Below are 18,121 nucleotides of genomic sequence, written 5' to 3'. Positions count from 1 at the left end.
AATTTCACCAGGAATCCTCACACACTACACAATAAATAATGTAAAATTGTGTAGAATAAAAATAGTGTTAAGAGATTATGAGTAGAAATAGTGTAGGTTGAGAGTGTTGATGATGTGGAACCAGAGGAAGTAGATTGCGATTTTGAGAAGGGCGCCGGTGACGACGATGAAGGCTGAAACGCCGAGTGAGAGGTTAGAAATCGCCTTTAGTTCCACGATGTGGTTCAGGTAAATGTACAGCTCAATGACAATTAAAATCGTGTGCGTAGGGTACCAAACATTAATCATCAACACCAGAGATTTTATGTGAAAACTCAACAACAACGCGTAAAACATATTCAACACTCCCTTTAATCCTGTAGACACTGTTGTCTCCACTGTGGACAGTGGAGTAACTGTACTGTCATTCTCAGCAGCAGAATTGGTGTGATATTTTCCTCGTAAATTCCTAACCCGATCAACTTTGGCATTTATTTTTTTATCACACAAATTGTCATCTTTTTCATTAATCCTCCGTTTCTTCCTGTTAATCCTCCGTTTGTGAGTGATAAGTTTGAATCTCCGTAGAATTGTGTAAAAAATAATAACATAAAGGCAGTAAGAGAGAACCCTGAGAATTGAGAGTGAGATGATCCCGAGTTCGGTAATATCTTTGCAGTCTGCGGTGAGGTTTTTACTCCAGGAACAGAGTGTCGGATTTTGCAGGAAAATGAGGAAGAACAGTTCCATGGCACGGCTGTACGTGCGGTTACAGTACTCGGCGTTCATTCCCACACGCTTAAATATGTTCAACCGAGAATAACACATCATCGCACTCGACATCTTCTCCACCAACTCCAACACTGATTACACAATTTTATCATTCATATAGTAAAATAATAATTTATTATTTATATGGTAAAATAATAGTTTATTATTTATTTGTTTGATTAATTTTTATATATAAAATGGATAAAAATTCGGCTCAGAATATAACTCAGAAAATAACTACGGAAATACCCTCAGTACCTTCAGATTTACCCTCAGATACGCCTGAAACACCTGAGGTACGGCTGGAAGCACCCTTAGATACGTTGGAAGAACCTGAGGTAGGTTCATAAATACTGTCAAATACGTTGGTAAACCCTGAGACACGGTTGGTAAAACCTGAGACACGTTGGAGAAAAGGTTGAAAATACCTTGAGATAAGTTGGAATTACGATTGGAGATGCGATTGGAGATACGATTGTGGATAGTTTGGGTACGGAAGAACTTGGAGGTTTGTGTGAGGAGTGACTGGTTGTAGGATTGGAACTGTGGAAAGCAGATGTTCGGCGGGCTTGTCAAGTAGTTACACGACGTTAACATCGAGTAACTGTCCAGTATCGTCGCCGATATCAACAGTAACATCACACGCACCAACGTACTCCTTATCCTCAATCCCACTCTCCTAACTCCTCCCATACTACTTCCTACACTACTGTGTACAGTATTATAAGTAGTATTGGGAGAGGGGGAGAGAGAGGGAGAGAGAGAGGGAGTATTATTGTGTACAGTACTGTGAGTAGGAGAGAGAGAGGGAGAGAGAGGAGGGGAAGGAGAGTGATTATGTATCAAGTGTCTGTAGACTTGAATTTTGAAGAGGAATAGATCGATGATGATGAGTGGAATTTCCCACTCGACATATTTATCGCAGATTTCCCCGCAGTTTTCGCAGGTCGCAAGGCAGTAGTTAACCTCGTTGTACACGTGGTACAACGTCAACACCTCCAAACCACAATTCACACATACCACCATCACAAACACTAATTACCCATTTCCACAAAATTATTAATTTTATTTATTTTCACAAATTATTAATTTTATTAAAATATTAATTTTATTAATTTTATATAATATTAATTTTATATAATAATTTAATGATTAGTATAGTGTTGCGATGGTGTTGAGATTGTGTAGGAAGAATTGGATAATTTTGGCGTTGTCGAGTTGTGTGAGTGCCTGGTGAATTTTCTCAATTCCGTGGCCGGAACTGAGGTAGGAATCCACACCGTCAAGCGTAACCCTACACCGGTGATCAGTGATGGAATCATGCAGGTAATTTATCGTTCTTATCCGCTCACTACGGTCACCCGTTCTATACTGAGACATACGAACATCCTTCTTCATCTAACACATTTTTCACCAAGTGTTCTCATAGTTAATGGTATTAAGTAGCTATTAGGAGTGTGTAAGGGGTGTTAGGGTATCTTTTAGGGTATCTATTAGGGTGTGTAAATCTGTTGTTAGAGTAGTTTAGTAGTTACTGTAGGTATTTTAGGTATGCTAAGGGTATTAAGTATGTAGTTAGGGTATCTTTTACGGTATCTTTTATGGTATTATAGGTATCTATTAGAGGTGTGTTAGGGGTGTTTAGGGGTGTGTTAGGGTGTTGTTACAGTAGTTTAGTAGTTACTGTAGGTATTTTAGGTATTCTAAGGGTATTATGTAGTTATTTGGGGGTTTAAATAGGTGAGTGGGAGAGGGTTATCAGGGCCAGGTCGAGCACATTTCTATAGTAATAACTAAGTAGTAGAGTAAATATTTCGTAATGTAGATATTTAGATAATAGTTTTAAGAGTATTATAAAGTTATAATTAGGGAATTTTATATTTACTTTTATATGTTAAGGTGAGGTTATAGGATTTTCAAGATCAGAAATCTAGTTTACTTAACTTAATCTAGGATAATTTATCTATTTTAAGGTTAAATTAGTGTTAGTTAAGGGTAATAACTAGAAATTTTCGGTCTAATAGCTGGGTAATAGTAGTTAATACTACGTCAAGTGTATCTGATGATACATAATCTAACCGATTTTTAGATAGTTAAAACTAACTTTTTTTCTTAAATTTAAGTGGTTTGATGTCTAAAATGATGTTTGGAATGATTTGGAATTAATTAAATTAATTTTCTGAATAGTCGAAAATTTTTGATTTTTTTCAAAACCCAAATGTCACTTTTGGGTCCAGACCACTTGGCCAAAATTCGAAAATTTTAAAACCTCAAAATTTCAACCCAAATCAACAGATTTTCCATTGTTAAGCACCAGAAAATTATTATAAAGTGGGAATTATCTGTGTACGATGAGTAACTGGACCTTAAACTACTAATTTAAAAGGCCTGGATGATTAGTACTTAGGGTACTTAACTATAGCAATAAGTAAATAGTAGAGTAAATATATCGAATTGGAGATATATAGATAGGATTATTCTAGTAGTATTAAGTATATAATTAACGAATTTTATATTTAACTTGTTAGTTTAACTGAATGTTTTAGCTTTTCTAAGCCCAGAAACCTAATTAATTTAGCTAAATTTAGGATAATTTAGGGTAAATTCCCCTTTTCTAGAGAGATAATAGTATATAATATTGTTTAAAGTTTAGTTAAAAGTATAATATTCTAGTTATAGTACTGTAGTACAGTAGCCAGGTACCTACAATTACCTCGAATTAAACACTCAGTAACAACATTTTAAAACTAAATAAAAGCATTTTGATGTCTAAAACTTCAATAGGAGTGATTTGGAATTATTTAATTTATTCGTTAAAAATTTTGAAAAAAAATTTTTTTTCCGGAACCCAAATGTCACTTTTGGGTCCGGGTCATTTTAGGCCAAATTTCGAAATTTTTCGAAAATTCCAAAAATTAAATTTTCTCACATAATTAACTTTAATTAACATTGTTAAGAATCGGAAAATTATAATTAACTCGTAATTATCTGTCTACACCGTACTACAGCATGTGATTTACAAGACCTAGAAATACCCTCTGGAGTACCTAGACCCGGGCAGTCCCCTCAAACATTCTTAAAAATTACTAATTACTGTCTAAGGTATTATTTAACTGTTACCGATTCAATTTCCTGTTCCTGCTTTTCCTTTATCTTCCTCTTTATCATCTCCATTCCCAACACTTTATTGTCTATCTACATCAACACTATTACCAACTAATTAACTAATTAACTATATACTATTGAGTATAACTGAGTAATAAATGCTATTGGTATAACTGAGTATAATTAACTGACTGACTAAATAGTATTGAAATACTTGAGAGGAGGTGGTGCGTGAGGAGGTTGTGATGCCGGTGGGAATGTGTGTGATTCTGACGGCTGTTTCGGATTTATTAACGCTTTGTCCGCCGGAGCCGCTGGATCTCATGGTCTCGACCATTAAGTCGGAGCTTTTAATGTTAATATCCTCCACGTTAAAGTGTGGCACAACTGTGACCACAGCCGATGATGTCTGGATCCGCCTACTGTTAAACGGGACCCTCTGAACCCTATGCACACCAAACTCATACCTAAATCTATCCAAACCCTCTATTAACACTATTACCACACTATTATAATAATTAATACTATAGCCAGAATACTGTGTACCTTAGCTAATATAGTACTAATACTGTAGTACTGTAATATATATACTATATACCTATACTATATACCCCGAGAGGGAGCTATCTTATTATATACCCTAGAGGGAGCTAATTTAACTATATACCCCGAGAGGGAGCTAATTTAACTATATACCCCAAGAGGGAGCTACTATTCTTAGGGGAGAGAGAGCTAGTTAACTATATACTTAATACTATACTATTATAATACTATAATACTGTAATACTAAGTAATAGATAACTATGGGATAGGTATGGGATGGGATACGGAAGATTTCGAGAGTGTTGTTTGGGTGTTTGATGTGTTTGAGGTTGTTCAGGTTACAAATGTTAGCGTACATGTCGTAAAGCTCAGCGGCGAATTTACCAGACTCCTCTCCACCAACTCCTTGCAACACCTACAACATCACACCATTAACCAGTAACTATAGTAGTATAGTATAGTAATAGTATAGTATTATAGTTATATAGTAAAGTAGCTCCCTCTAGGGGTATATATTTAACTGTATTATAGTATTATAGTATTATAGTATTATTATAGTAGCTCCCTCTTGGGGTATTAGTTATATAGTAAAGTAGCTCCCTCTTGGGGTATTAGTTATATAGTAAAGTAGCTCCCTCTCGGGGTATATAATTCAGGGTATTCTAGGTATATAGTAAAATAGCTCCCTCTAGGGGTATATAATAAGATAGCTCCCTCTAGGGGTATATAATAAGATAGCTCCCTCTAGGGGTATATAATTAAGTATAGTTATATAGTATAGTATAATTAGGGGTATAGGGAGCTGTATGGAGAGGACAGTTGCCGTTGTACCAAGCTCCGTAAAGGGATACTTGTAACAAAATTTTATGATAATTTAAAGTATGTAACGAGCCAGAAAAAAGAGAATTCTGCATATCAACCAACTTCCTCCTCAAATTCACAAACTCATCCCTCAAATTCTCATTCATGTCCCTCAAATTCACATTCATGTCCGTCAAATTCTCACCCAGGCTGTGTTGAAGAATTTGAGGGTAAATTTGGTGATAAAGTGAGAGAATTTCAGAGTCGACTAATTCCTTGGTGGATTCATTTGGTTCCTCGATAAAAAGTGAGACGGAATCTTTTAAAGGATAAAACAGCGAAGATTTGACATTTTCTAATAATTTACTCACACCCGAGAGATTATACACATTTTTTAACACACTTTTGTCCCTCACAAATAAACTTAATTTACAGATTCCAAACATACTAAGAAATGTGTAACGAGTGATGTGGTGGTAATTTGAGTTGAGTTTTCATATTTTTACCACATTTTCAAATTATTTACTTTATTTCTCAAAAACTCCCCATCCAAATTTTTTTCCGTTAGATTTTTTTCATCAAATTTTTTCAACAAATTTTTTCCGTCAGGTTTTTTAAATTATTCAAATTTTTTCATCATTTTTCAACAAACTTGTTAGATTATTAAAATTTTTAAATTAATCAAATTATTCAAATTATTCCAAAAAGTTGTTAGGATTATTTTATTTTAGGTTGTAAATATTTTTATTTGATTGTGAAGGTAATTTGTGTTGGAGATGACAGTTCTCGGCGGAATTGAATGAGAATAATTTTTTTACTTTTTTACTGCGTCAACTTTTCGGAATCTTTCATTTCTAACACTCTCAAAACAACTCAACCGCATCACGTAACTCCAACATCTCTACATACTTAATTAATTAATTGAATATAATTATTGAATATAATTAATTAAATAAATAAATTGTGTAGAAATTTGTGTTGAGGGAGAAGTTTGCGAAAACGTTGTTTAAGGAGATAAGAAGGCGTATCCAGAGGAGCAGAGAGACAATAGAGGAACGAAGACTACGGCTGGACAATTGCTTAAAATCAAAGCGGGACGGTTTATTACATCATCCGAAGTCGAGTTACGAGTTTTACATTGCAGTTCAGGACAGACCAGTGGAGAAAATAAAACAACAATTCATCACAGTTTTAAATAAAATTAAGCAAATTGGCGTGGAAAACATTCACATTTATAACCTGGGCCTAAAGTCACTTGTGAGACCAATTAAGAAACAGTACCAAGCACACTTTTTACTTGTTAAACTGTGCTCGTATCCCAGCATAATTAACCTCCTGAGGCTTAAATTTTTACAAGAGGAAGGTGTACTAAGGATACTACTGCTAAAAGACAAGGAATCAGATAAGGAAAGGAGGATTTACAGAGATAAACACTTTTACGTCAGACACCCCTACCTCAATACCGAATTCTATCAACCTTTCATACATAAACTAAAAGAATCGCCTTACGTATAGTTTATCACCTATTATTAAGTGTAATTAAGTGTAATTTGGGTGAGGAGAAATTTTCTCTGGTTACAGAATATTATAAATTAACAAAGTAAATATAGTACAGTGGAGTAGTACTATTTCCGGTACCCGTTGGTCGTAGGTTCGAAACCCGGTCCCGCAACTGTACAATTTCCGAACAAATCTCCTCCAACAACCCCTAAAACAACGTAATAACATCGGAAACTCCAGGAATCTTCTGTAACATACTGGAAATACCCCGTAAATCTTCTGTAACATATTGGAAACACCCTGAAGAATACTGTGGAATACCCCTAAAATACCCTGAAGAATACTGTGTACACCTTGGGAATACTGGAAAAGTGTAAAAATGACGAATATAAGATCGTTGGACGATTATATGGAGAGTAGAGAGGGTGTGCAGTACAGTTACGCTGGCGGTCATAACAGTGCGATAGGTATAGACGAGGGAGAGCACGTGGTGAATTTATACTTGGACGGGTTCATCGTTGACGGTGGTCCGTTCAGGCCACTGTCAGACCCCAACAACGCCGTCTTCATCGCAGACGTTAAACGTGGCATCGCACCTCCCGAACTACAACACGGCACCAATGACATTAATCTCCACCTCATCGAACATAATAATTACTACAATAATAACGTCAACAGTAACAAGGTCACAGGCGGCACTAAGGTAAGTAATCTGGAATACCGCACCGGAGAGAGGAACACAAACCTCAGAATTAAACTCTCCACAGGCGACCTCATCAACCTAACAATCTCACAAGACGCCACCATACAAGATCTCAAACAGTTTATCAAAACTCATATGAACAGAGTTGACAGTAGTAGTGTGGGTGGGAGTACGGGAGAGAGGGGATTATTGTATGGATTTCCGCCGAAAAAGATCAATTTTGAGGACACAACGACACTAAAAGAGGCAGACATTTTAAACTGTAATATCATACAAAAATAACTCCAATCACTCTCCACAGAGTTAGTATAAGTCAGTAGTTAGTATAGTTAAGTAGCTCCCTCTAGGGGTATATAGTAAAGTAGCTCCCTCTAGGGGTATATAATTAAGTATATAGTAAGATAGCTCCCTCTAGGGGTATATAGTAAAGTAGCTCCCTTTAGGGGTATATCTAAGAGTATAGTTAATTAGCTCCCTTTAGGGGTATATAAAGTAGCTCCCTTTAGGGGTATATAGTTAAGAGTATAGTACAGTAGTGAGGGAAATGGTATGAAAAACGGTAGGAGTGATTAAATGGTAAATTATCAACTTTTTACTCAAAGTATAAAAAGGTTTAAAATGCATTAATTTCAACTTTACACACTTTTATTTTATCTATTATTTAGTGGTTGACAGAGTTGACAGAATTCCCAGATCCTGTGGTATATAATTAATTATTTCGAGGATTCTACAGTATAAAAATGTGGAATCTAATATTTATACTATTTAATAATTTTTTGGTAAAAAGTGTGGAATTAATAATTTGAGTTGGGGTTGCAAGGTAATTTTCTCAGCTAGCTAAGAATTTACAGTTTTTTTAATTTCTCATTCAATTCGGAGTTAATTCCCAAAAACTAAAATTATTATTTAATTAATTAATTAAATCAGTTGTTTGACGGAATTTGAGTTATTTTTACACACTCCACAGGGAATTCTGGATTCCACACTTTTCAACAATTTTAATTATTTTTCAACATTCTACACCCTTTTTATGGCATAATTATTGGTATATTGATGGATATAGTCAGGGTTGTTGTGAGTGGTATGATGTGTAGAGAGAGGATGTGTATTAACGTTGGTGATGTGTACCAGAATTTTCTCACCTAGCTATTCTTGCTGCTTTATGACACTATTTTATACCATTTAAACTCTTCACCTTAATCATTCATTCAAACAATTTATTACTATCATTTTATTACTATTATTTTGTTACTATTATTTTACTACTGTGTAAAGTAATTAATATTAATTTATTACTGCTAATTAATTACTGTGTAAAGTATACTGTGTGAAAAAGTGTGTGAAATTGGTATAACTGTGACAATGGAGAGATTAGTGAAGTTGGTTCAGTTTTTAGTTATTAATAGCATTCTCATCCACGCCATGGAGCATAACGGTATACGACAGTAGTTATTTATACATAATACTATGCTGATTATTTTGCTGCTCTTACTGCTGCTATTTTCTTCTCACTCTTTGAATTTTTTCGACCCTTTCTAGTCACAAATTATCCCTTAATTACCCCTAATTTACCCTTAATTACCCATAATTTACCCTTAATTAGGCTTATTTTACCCCTAATTTACCCCTTAATTACCCTTAATTTACCCCTTAATTACCCTTAATTTACCCCTTAATTACCCTTAATTACTCATAATTAAGTATATAAATAGTAGTAATATTGGTGAATGTGTTTTTGTAGAGTTTGTTGGTTCGGGGATTGGAATAAATAATTTGAGATCGGTGTTACCCAACGGTAATAGTGATAATTTTTATCTAATTCCACTTACTATTCATCACATTCCGCCACATACTCTAACTCAAACTATTCATCAAACTCTTGATAACAATAGTCCTCTCGATCACACCGATCCTATCCTATGTTGCTCTACATATCATTTATCATTACTTAATCCTAATCAATTCTTCAGGGGAATTACCCGAACCTCATCCTGTACCACACGTTAATCCACATGAAATACCGAATGTTGTACCACAACTTAATCCAAATGTTGTACCGGAAGTAAATCCGGAAGTAGTGCCACAGGTAGTTATTGGCCCTAATGCAGATCCAGCAATTGAGGTTATTTTACCCAGTGCACCCACTGGGGAAATTGGTCCTACAGAACCAATTATAATTCCTGAACGTATTCCACCACTCATAAGTCCCATCGTAAGTCCAAACAGTGAATCAGACGTTACTGAAACTAATGAAATTGGGGTAACAGTAACTCAGGAGCCTAATGAAATTGGTGTAACAGTAACTCAGGAACCTACTGTGGAAACTGTGGCTGTAAATGAGGAAACTGGGGAAATTGGGGGAGTACCGGAAATATCCGTGGGAGTACCGGGAGAGGGGAGTAACATTTTATTACTCAAGGGTATGGACAAAATATGAAAAATTGTGTAGATTCCGAGGGCAGGGATGTTGCATTTGAGATCCTGGGAAACAAAGGCGAAAAAACCTCAAAAGATGATACCGTCACACTACTCTACGGAACTCTCACATACCAATTTCAAGACTCAAACGAAGATCTTACAGGTTCACACCATTTTACTCTTACACAATTATTTATTTACTCAGTTAATTACTTAATTAATTAATTAATAATGTTGATGAATGTGTAGGTCCGATGCCTGCAGTGCTGTTGCATGATAAAAGTACGGGAGAGGTTGTGATTACAGCGGGAAGATCTGATGACGCCGAACCAGGTGATGCGCCCGCGGATCTCGATACGGCCGAGGAAATCATTGAAAGCAAAGAAGACACCGAACCCATGGAAAAAGAATTCACAACACCACAACCCACAATACCACAATTCACAACACCTAGGGGTACAACACCGAGTGTTACAGTGTGTATGGGAGCTGAGGGTGGTCCAGTGGAGATTGAGGACATATGTGAGGATAATCCCTTTGACCCGGTGATGAAGAGAAAAACGCGTAAAACGTTGTATACGGATGAGTTAATGAGGGATGTGATTTTTGGCCCAGACGCTAAGTGGATGAAAATGCCCAGCATTCTACTGACCCTGTGGCCTAACTCAAATAGTACAGACCAGCCCTTTTCATACATGAAGGAATATGTAAACAAGGACAGAGTAGTCAAGGTGCTGAACATGGAACTGGTGGATTTGTGTAAGCTGACCGGTGATTATTACGCCTTTAAAATCGCTCGCGGGACGACTAATATTCCCTTCATCGTCAGCAAACAGGCGGGAGATGAAATTATCTCACTCGCAAACGCTACGCCCATTAAGGGCTCAGGCGCCATTGCCAGTAGTGGTTACATGGACCGCGGTGATGTACAAGTACCCATAGAAATATTCGGTACCACCGCAGCAAGTTCTAACTTCAGGGGTCCAAGTACCACTGCAGCAAGTTCCAATTCTAGAGGTCTAGGTATGGGAGGTCCCGGTACGGGAGCAGCAAGTTCCAATTCTAGAGGTTTCAGTACTACAGCAGCGAGTTCCAATTCTAGGGGTCTAGGTACGGTAGGTCCCGGTACGGGAACCAGACCGTTTGTTGGTACGGATAGAGTATTTTATGCAGCAGAAGTTGGTGTGGATGAAGTCGATTCTGGAGCACTGGAGTTCATTAAGAAATACATTGAAATCAATGATGCAATTACCAAGTCTAAACCCTCAGCACCAGTAGCACCCAATGAACCTATTAATACTGATGAAACAACTATTACCACTGGACCTTCAAATACTGTGCCAAAAGCATCTGCTGAATCTGCTTCTGAGGCTACTAATGCCAAATCTGCTGCTGAGGCTGCTACTGTGGACCATTCGAAATCTGGAGCTAGGCCTAAAGTACCAACTAGGCCCAAAACATTAACTATACCCAAAACACTCAGTGAACCAACACCCGGGCGTAGTGCTTCAACACCCGGGCCTAGTGCTTCAACAGCTGGACCTAGTGCTTCAACAGGAACTGAACCCATGTCAACTGAATCAACACAAGCAACAGGTGTATCAGTGGGAACAGAAGTATCAGAGAGAACAGGTGTATCAGTGGAGAGTGAAAAGTCGAGTAGAGGAGTGGGAATAATGCTCGGAGAGTTCAGCGAAGAAGATACCGAAACAGAACAAAACTCTTAAACATACATAATATCATACTATACATAATATCATACTATACATAATATCATACTATACATAATATCATACTATAATATACTATTGTAATATGTTCATTATAGCTGAATTTTGGGAATATTTGAAGTGGTTTAATAATCACCAAATAACATAAACTATCGCTTTAACTAATATAAACACACTTTAATTTTTATTCTATGTATATTTGTTATGTAATAATGTCCGTTAAGTTGGCCATTTCATACATAAATTTTATTATTTAACACTAACAACCATTGTACTATATAATGTAAAATTTTGACATTTTAACTTTGTATAATGTAATTTACTGAATAATAACCGAATGATCTGACGATCGTTGATGTGTGTGAAATTTTAAATTTCCAGATCCCCCACCGAAAATAAAGTTTTATCCTATAATGAACTCATGTGCAGCATAAAATTTTATCGAATAATACTAATAACGATTGTGTTTGTGAGATGTGCCGATAAACCTGGAAATAACGACCAGAGCCTGGTATCATACACTGATAGTGAAGAAGAGGAGGATAATTTTAATGTTACAGAATCCGCTGGACCTTCCAAGAGTTCTGAAACAACGAGTTTTAAACATTTTGAAGCATATAATAAAATAATTTTTATTAAAAAGAATGAGGAAGGGATAATGGTTCCTATGGAAGAGGGAGACTATAAAGTTACGTCTGAAGATTTGAGTAAAATAGAGTATATGTTTCAGGCAAGTTTGGAGATGATAGTTTATAATTATGAAAATATTTTTGAGCATGTAACTGGAAAGCCTTATGCCTTAACATTAACATATTATAAAGATTATAATGTGCTTACAATGCAAGATGTGGATGGATTCACATTTATGCGCCGCGAAGGAGGGAGATGGAGAGTATACTCACGCAGACGCTCAGGTTATCTTGAACTTTACAAAATAGATAAAGGTAAAGAAGTTGAACTAAATGAAGACGATTATTATGTCACGTTTGGTCCAAAAGGATTGTTGAAATATGGATTTAAGAAGAATGTAAAGTGTTATAAAGTTATGTACAGAGGCTTATTAGTTTGGAAAAGAAAACCTAGCAAACCTTTCCCAAATATGGTTGGTATTAATATATCAAGAGATATCTTAGTTTATTTTGAAGACCATACTATGATATTTTTAAAAAGCCACAACTACGGTGCAACCGTCAAAAAACCAAGAAAATGACTTAACAGATAAAATTTTATACTACACTCTACACATTTACACTGTAGCATATATATTTATACTGGTTAATTATGTAATATGTGCTGATAAACAAGGTGACAATGGTCTGTTTAGTGGTAGATAGTTACAATGAAAAAAAATTTTAAGGAACATTTCTAACACATTATACTCTTTAATATACTATTATCATACTATCAAATGTATGGTATATAATAATATTTACAGTTTATACTATAGTCATACTCAAATAAAGAATGTTTAAGGGAGTTTTTGAGAGTTTTAAATTTATTAAATGGGCAGTTGATATACTATACAATCCTTACCAGGAGCATGTTTTATAGTATGCATTTTGTATGTTATATAATATGTACAGGTAAGTAATATTATCTATAAGAACTCATTCCTGGAGGAAACCCAGGAAAAGAAGATGAATGCAGACGAATGAATGGGGAAGAAGAAGTAGTAGTTAGGTAATTAGGAATAGGAATTAGAATTAGTGATTGTAACAATGGTAAACTTAATAACTTTAAAATCTATTAGTTAATAGTGATAAAAATGAAAATTGTTAAATTAGCTTTGATCGCAGTCATTATATCATGCCCCTACAAATTAGTTTACGCCAGTGACACCACTGGTACATCGCAATCAACTACAGCAGATTCCGACCAAACTTCAGGAACAGGTCAGGCTACTACTCCTAGTACTCAAACAACTTCATCTGAAACTACGTCTGGTACAACTTCGCCGGGAACTCAGACTACTACTCCCTCCTCTGCAGCAGCTACACCCGCTGCTAAAGCAAATTTAAAACCAGTTACCCTTGACATAAAGAAGAGTAACAGTACTGATGAGTCAGAGTACTTGAAGGATGGTAACTACAGGACATACACTCCTAAACCAAGCAATGCATTTTCAAAGATAGTAAAAGGTAACAATGATGTATGGACTTCCACGGGTAATGATAACGCAGTAAATGTGGTACTCATGGGTTCTGGAAACAATCCAAAACACCTTGCAATTCTTCTTAACAGTGGTAAATTAGTATTTCTATACAAGGAAGGTAAAAATAAGCCCTGGACTGACATAACAAGTCAGAAACATGATTTAAAGAAACTTAAGTTTCTTGGTGAGAATAACACTGAGCTAACTTCATCTAGTTATAAGATAACTATTGTAAATTTATCCTACACTTTTACTTTCAATGATGGAGTAAATTGTCTCACTATAAAGCTGGGAGATAAAGATATTTGGAAAAGTAGTGACGATAGCAATTTTGAGTCGATCAAGACGTTTTATCTCGATCTTAGTAATAATTTGTTTAGTGTCACAAATAGTAAAGATCAGACAAAGCAAGTTACTAAACCTGAGGTCACAAAGGTCACCATTGACATCAATACGACTCAGGGTACCGCCCAGTTTGACCACTCCAAGAGTGGTGAAAATCACACATACACCGCTAAATCAGGTCATGGATTTAACAAAGTTACTGAGGGAAATAGTGCCATTTGGGAGTCGAAAGAAGATGTTTATGGAACTTTAGTCAGGACTAAGACTGTGGATAAGAAGGATAAGACCACAGATATTGAAAAATACCTGGCAATACTTCTCGACAACAATTCATTTAAACTTTTCGAAAAGAAAACTGGTGGAAGCTGGACTGACATCACTGATAAGAAACGTGATGTTACTAAACTGAAGTTCTATGGTGAAAACGATATTGAACTTACGACTTCTGACTACACAGTTACCATCCTTAATTTCCCATACAGAGTCACATTCAATAGTGGAGTTAAATGTAAAAAGATCACGTATGGAGGTGATGACGTCTGGAACAGTACAGATGACACCGAGTTTAAGGACATCAGTATGTTTTCTCTTGGCCTTATCTCAAACGAGTTTTTCGTACTTAAGAGTGAATCTCATCACAAGAAAGTAGAAGTTAAAAAATCTGATGGCAAAACCAAAACTGGCACCGGGGGTTCACAACCAGCAACCGGGGGTTCACAACCTACTTCAGGAGGTCAGACTGGTACTGGAGCTTCACAACCACCAACCGGAGCTACCCCAACTCCTACTACTGGAACAGGTCAAACTAGTACAACACCTGCTTCTGGTGCTGCTACAACTACTACTCCTACACCTGGTTCTGGAACTTCACAACCAGCAACCGGAGCTACTACACCCAATCCTGAAACTGGAGCTCCTACTGGTCAGACTGGATCTAGACCTACTACAACAACTCCTACTAGTACTACTACAACTGTTTCAAGAGGCCAGAGTGGATCCACTCCATCTACAGCCACTCCTACAGGTCAAACTACAGCCACTCCTGCTACAACTCCTGCTGGCCAGACTGGTACTGGAACTAGATCGACTCCAGCTACAACAACTGCTGGTTCTACTACTTCAGGACGTCGGACCAGATCTAGTCCATCAACTTAAGCTAAGAAATCTACATGAACACTTGATTTCTTAGAAACATTCTCTATATTTGTCAATGATTTAATTCAGATTTCAAAACTAACATTTAAATGCTGCTGTACCATAGTAAATCTCACCAAATGTAGTTGATTTGAGACAATATTTTTAAATGCATCCAATGTAATATACTAACTCCATATATCTAAGTACTATAGTTATAAAATTAGAGAATATCTGGAGCTTGTAGGGTGTGATAAATTTCCTTGGCTGTGGGTCTGTTATCAGGGTTTGGATCCAGACAATGTAGAATCAACGCACCCATCTTAGTCTTTGCTAAGGAGTTTGGTATATTCGGCACTAATCCTCTAGTAGCTGCCCTGATCATCTTCTCACAAACCACACTCGCAGAGTCATTCATGTCCACAATATGATGAAACGGACCCATAAACCCAAACATCTCCTGAAACACACATCCAACAGACCACACATCCCACTTCTCACTCACACTGTACACATTGACATTGTGTACACTATTGGCGTGTGGATTGATGTGTGTATTACTGTGTAAACTATTGATGTGTGTATTGGTGTGTGTGGAAAGGTGTAGAAGAAGTTCTGGTGGTGCGTAGAGCCAGGTTGCGCCGAAGACATTGTTGGCGTTGCCCGAATTCGACTCGAAGGCGTCGCCGAAGTCGCAGAGTTTAATATTCCACTCCGAGTCGACGATAATATTCTCAGGCTTAATGTCTCTGTGGATTATCACACCCTTCGTACTCGTAGGCGTGTGCAAATACAACAACACCTCCGACAACTGACGACACATACGTAACCCACACTCCCACGGAAACACCGTGCCAACCATGCGAATAGTGTTGAGTGTGGTAACTCCATTAACCTTACCAACTGTGTTACCATTAACTCCATTAACCTTACCAACTGTGTTACCATTGTTAACACCATAATTGGTGTGTAGGTGTGTGTGATATTTTTTGGTGTGTAGGTCTACGCCGTTGATGAGTTCGGTGCATAGCCAGATATCGTACAATCCTAGTACAATAGCGCCGTGGATGGTGACAATGTGTTTATGATTACAGCGTGAGAGGATGTCCCACTCGTTGATAAACCGTTTCATAACACCGACGGGGTCAAGTTTGAGCATTTGAGGGTTAGGAATTTTAAGAGCTGAGGGCCCACAGCCCTCGATAAATCCGTAGTACACAGAGCCAAATGAGCCTTCCTGGATAATATCCCAGGCACCTCTGCAACTAACAAGTAACCTACTGGGATGGATGTTATACTTACTATTGCTAAGACGTAGCATGGGCATTTTTAGACGTGAATAGTTAACCCTGTCCAGGTGTTTAATAGCCTCGAGATGCCAGGATTTTTGCACATTTCCCGATAAACGTTCGAGCACCTGCAACCCCTCAAAGGTGCTTAAATCCTCAAATTTACTCATTGAAAAGGGCTTGTACCAGTATCTAACACCTGCAAAGGGGTTAGTACTGGATTTACCAGCCGAGTTAGCGGCGGTGTTAGTGACAGTATTAGTGACAGTATTAGTGACAGTATTAGTAACGGTGTTAGCTGCGGTGTTAGAGGGTAGTGTGTTAGGATTTAGGGGTAAATTTGGCGTATTTTTGCCCCTATTAGGGCCGTAAACAGGCACATTTCGCCTATTAGAACTAGTAACCACCGTATTAGAAATATTATTAGCAATATTATTAGGCATATTATTAGGAATATTATTAGGAATATTATTAGGCATGTTACTGGGATTGGTGGTGGGTAGATTGGGTTTAAGTGTGTGAACGTGTGTGTTGGAGTGATTGGTGAGAGTGCTGTTATTCTCAGAGTTTAAATCATAGTCTTCATTATTCAAACTCTTCAATCTGTCCGCATTAGTTACAGAGTTAATGTGTGTGTTGTAGTGTGTGTTGTAGTGTGTGTTGTAGTGTGTGTTGTATTGTGTGTGAGTGGATTGCTGGTTATATAATTCTTTGAGTGAAGTGATTTTGATATCCTTGAGCGTTTTATGCTCTTTGTTAATCATTTTCGATATGTTAAACTTACCCAACCTCAACCAACCCAAACTGTCAACCCTTTCCACTCCATTTTTATCTTTACTGTTATTGACAGAGTTATTAGTTCCAGAGTGAGTACTATTGACAGAGTTAATACCGTTGGATTTAAAGTTGTTAATGTGTTGAATTTGAGATTTAATGAATTTTAAGTGTGAATACTTAATATTATCAACACATTCATTACTACGAACACTCATCAGCTCATTACACAACACACCGTCAACCCTATTCACATTACTCACAGTATTCATGTTTACGGTGTTAGGATTGACTTTGTGAGGAATGAGTCGATTGAGCAATTTTGGCTTATTTTCTGGAAAATTCAAATTTTTCAAATTTTTAGAATTATTTAAGTTATTTGAGTTACTTGGGTCATTTGAGTAATTTGAGTAGTTTAAGTTGTTTGAGTGATTTGAGAGGTTTGAGTAATTTGGATCTAGATATTTGCATTCGGTTAATTTAATTTGTGTGTCTTTTTTTAATAGATTTGAGGAGTTTTTAGGAGAATTATCGAGATAATTATGAGACGATAAATGATCTTCACCGGATCGAGTTGAAATCGAGTCCATAAACTTCATTCTTCCGCTGTTAAAATTAGAATTCAGCCGGTCAAACTTATTTTTTGAAGATAAAGACAGATCCTGGACATTTTTATCCCTTTCAACCATTTTTTCAAATTTTTTCACAAATTAATCAAATTTTTAACAGAATAATAGAATTTTTAACAGAATAATAGAATTTTTAAGAGAATGATCAAATTTTTAGGAGAGTATAAAAATTTTACAATTTAGAAAAAAAGGTTGAAATAATTGACTTCATTGTTGAAATGAAAGAGAATGAATTCTAATAGTGTTTG

The 18,121-nt window shown here is 36.5% G+C and overlaps 8 protein-coding genes across 8 annotated transcripts; 5 read left to right on the top strand and 3 right to left on the bottom strand.

Annotated features, from left to right (window-relative positions):
- Window positions 1-75: 75 nt before the first annotated feature.
- On the bottom strand, window positions 76-1,776 carry TpMuguga_03g00304 (Arv1-like family protein; the record flags this gene model as incomplete). The annotated part of the gene is made up of 4 exons (XM_758229.1): window positions 76-842; window positions 1,000-1,146; window positions 1,179-1,451; window positions 1,539-1,776. The coding sequence occupies 4 exons, from the start codon at window positions 1,774-1,776 to the stop codon at window positions 76-78; spliced, it is 1,425 nt and encodes a 474-aa protein (XP_763322.1).
- Window positions 1,777-1,902: 126 nt separating this feature from the next.
- Window positions 1,903-5,699, bottom strand: prfA (RF-1 domain protein; the record flags this gene model as incomplete). Its single annotated transcript, XM_061305862.1, has 5 exons — window positions 5,250-5,699; window positions 4,684-4,813; window positions 4,070-4,341; window positions 3,871-3,945; window positions 1,903-2,148 (listed from the first exon to the last, which is right to left on the bottom strand). Exons 1-5 carry the CDS (start codon window positions 5,643-5,645, stop codon window positions 1,903-1,905), a joined length of 1,119 nt encoding a protein of 372 aa, XP_061161765.1. The 5' UTR covers window positions 5,646-5,699.
- A 299-nt stretch (window positions 5,700-5,998) lies between these two features.
- TpMuguga_03g00301 (Ribosomal protein S6 family protein) lies at window positions 5,999-6,714 on the top strand (the record flags this gene model as incomplete). Its single annotated transcript, XM_061305669.1, has 2 exons — window positions 5,999-6,085; window positions 6,169-6,714. The coding sequence occupies 2 exons, from the start codon at window positions 5,999-6,001 to the stop codon at window positions 6,712-6,714; spliced, it is 633 nt and encodes a 210-aa protein (XP_061161001.1).
- A 364-nt stretch (window positions 6,715-7,078) lies between these two features.
- On the top strand, window positions 7,079-7,684 carry TpMuguga_03g00300 (SEP domain protein; the record flags this gene model as incomplete). The annotated part of the gene is made up of 1 exon (XM_758225.2): window positions 7,079-7,684. One exon carries the CDS (start codon window positions 7,079-7,081, stop codon window positions 7,682-7,684), a length of 606 nt encoding a protein of 201 aa, XP_763318.2.
- Window positions 7,685-8,764: 1,080 nt separating this feature from the next.
- Window positions 8,765-11,547, top strand: TpMuguga_03g00299 (uncharacterized protein; the record flags this gene model as incomplete). The annotated part of the gene is made up of 5 exons (XM_061305668.1): window positions 8,765-8,837; window positions 9,144-9,197; window positions 9,373-9,822; window positions 9,852-9,983; window positions 10,070-11,547. The coding sequence occupies 5 exons, from the start codon at window positions 8,765-8,767 to the stop codon at window positions 11,545-11,547; spliced, it is 2,187 nt and encodes a 728-aa protein (XP_061161000.1).
- A 424-nt stretch (window positions 11,548-11,971) lies between these two features.
- TpMuguga_03g00298 (uncharacterized protein) lies at window positions 11,972-12,760 on the top strand (the record flags this gene model as incomplete). Its single annotated transcript, XM_061305667.1, has 1 exon — window positions 11,972-12,760. One exon carries the CDS (start codon window positions 11,972-11,974, stop codon window positions 12,758-12,760), a length of 789 nt encoding a protein of 262 aa, XP_061160999.1.
- Window positions 12,761-13,315: 555 nt separating this feature from the next.
- On the top strand, window positions 13,316-15,202 carry TpMuguga_03g00297 (uncharacterized protein; the record flags this gene model as incomplete). Its single annotated transcript, XM_758222.1, has 1 exon — window positions 13,316-15,202. One exon carries the CDS (start codon window positions 13,316-13,318, stop codon window positions 15,200-15,202), a length of 1,887 nt encoding a protein of 628 aa, XP_763315.1.
- Window positions 15,203-15,388: 186 nt separating this feature from the next.
- MEKK1 (Protein kinase domain protein) lies at window positions 15,389-18,119 on the bottom strand. The gene has a single exon (XM_758221.2). It carries the CDS (start codon window positions 17,931-17,933, stop codon window positions 15,405-15,407), a length of 2,529 nt encoding a protein of 842 aa, XP_763314.1. The 5' UTR covers window positions 17,934-18,119; the 3' UTR covers window positions 15,389-15,404.
- Window positions 18,120-18,121: the final 2 nt, after the last annotated feature.

Source organism: Theileria parva (genome assembly GCF_000165365.1).
Source record: "Theileria parva strain Muguga chromosome 3 map unlocalized ctg_530, whole genome shotgun sequence".
In the NCBI taxonomy this organism is placed as follows: domain Eukaryota; phylum Apicomplexa; class Aconoidasida; order Piroplasmida; family Theileriidae; genus Theileria; species Theileria parva.
Note: the sequence above shows the minus strand (reverse complement) of the source record. Positions and strands in the feature narration are given on the sequence as shown.

Coding starts and splice junctions, on each gene's coding strand:
- MEKK1 (XM_758221.2), bottom strand. CDS start 17,933: ATGGTTGAAAGGGATAAAAATGTCCAGGATCTGTCTTTATCTTCAAAA.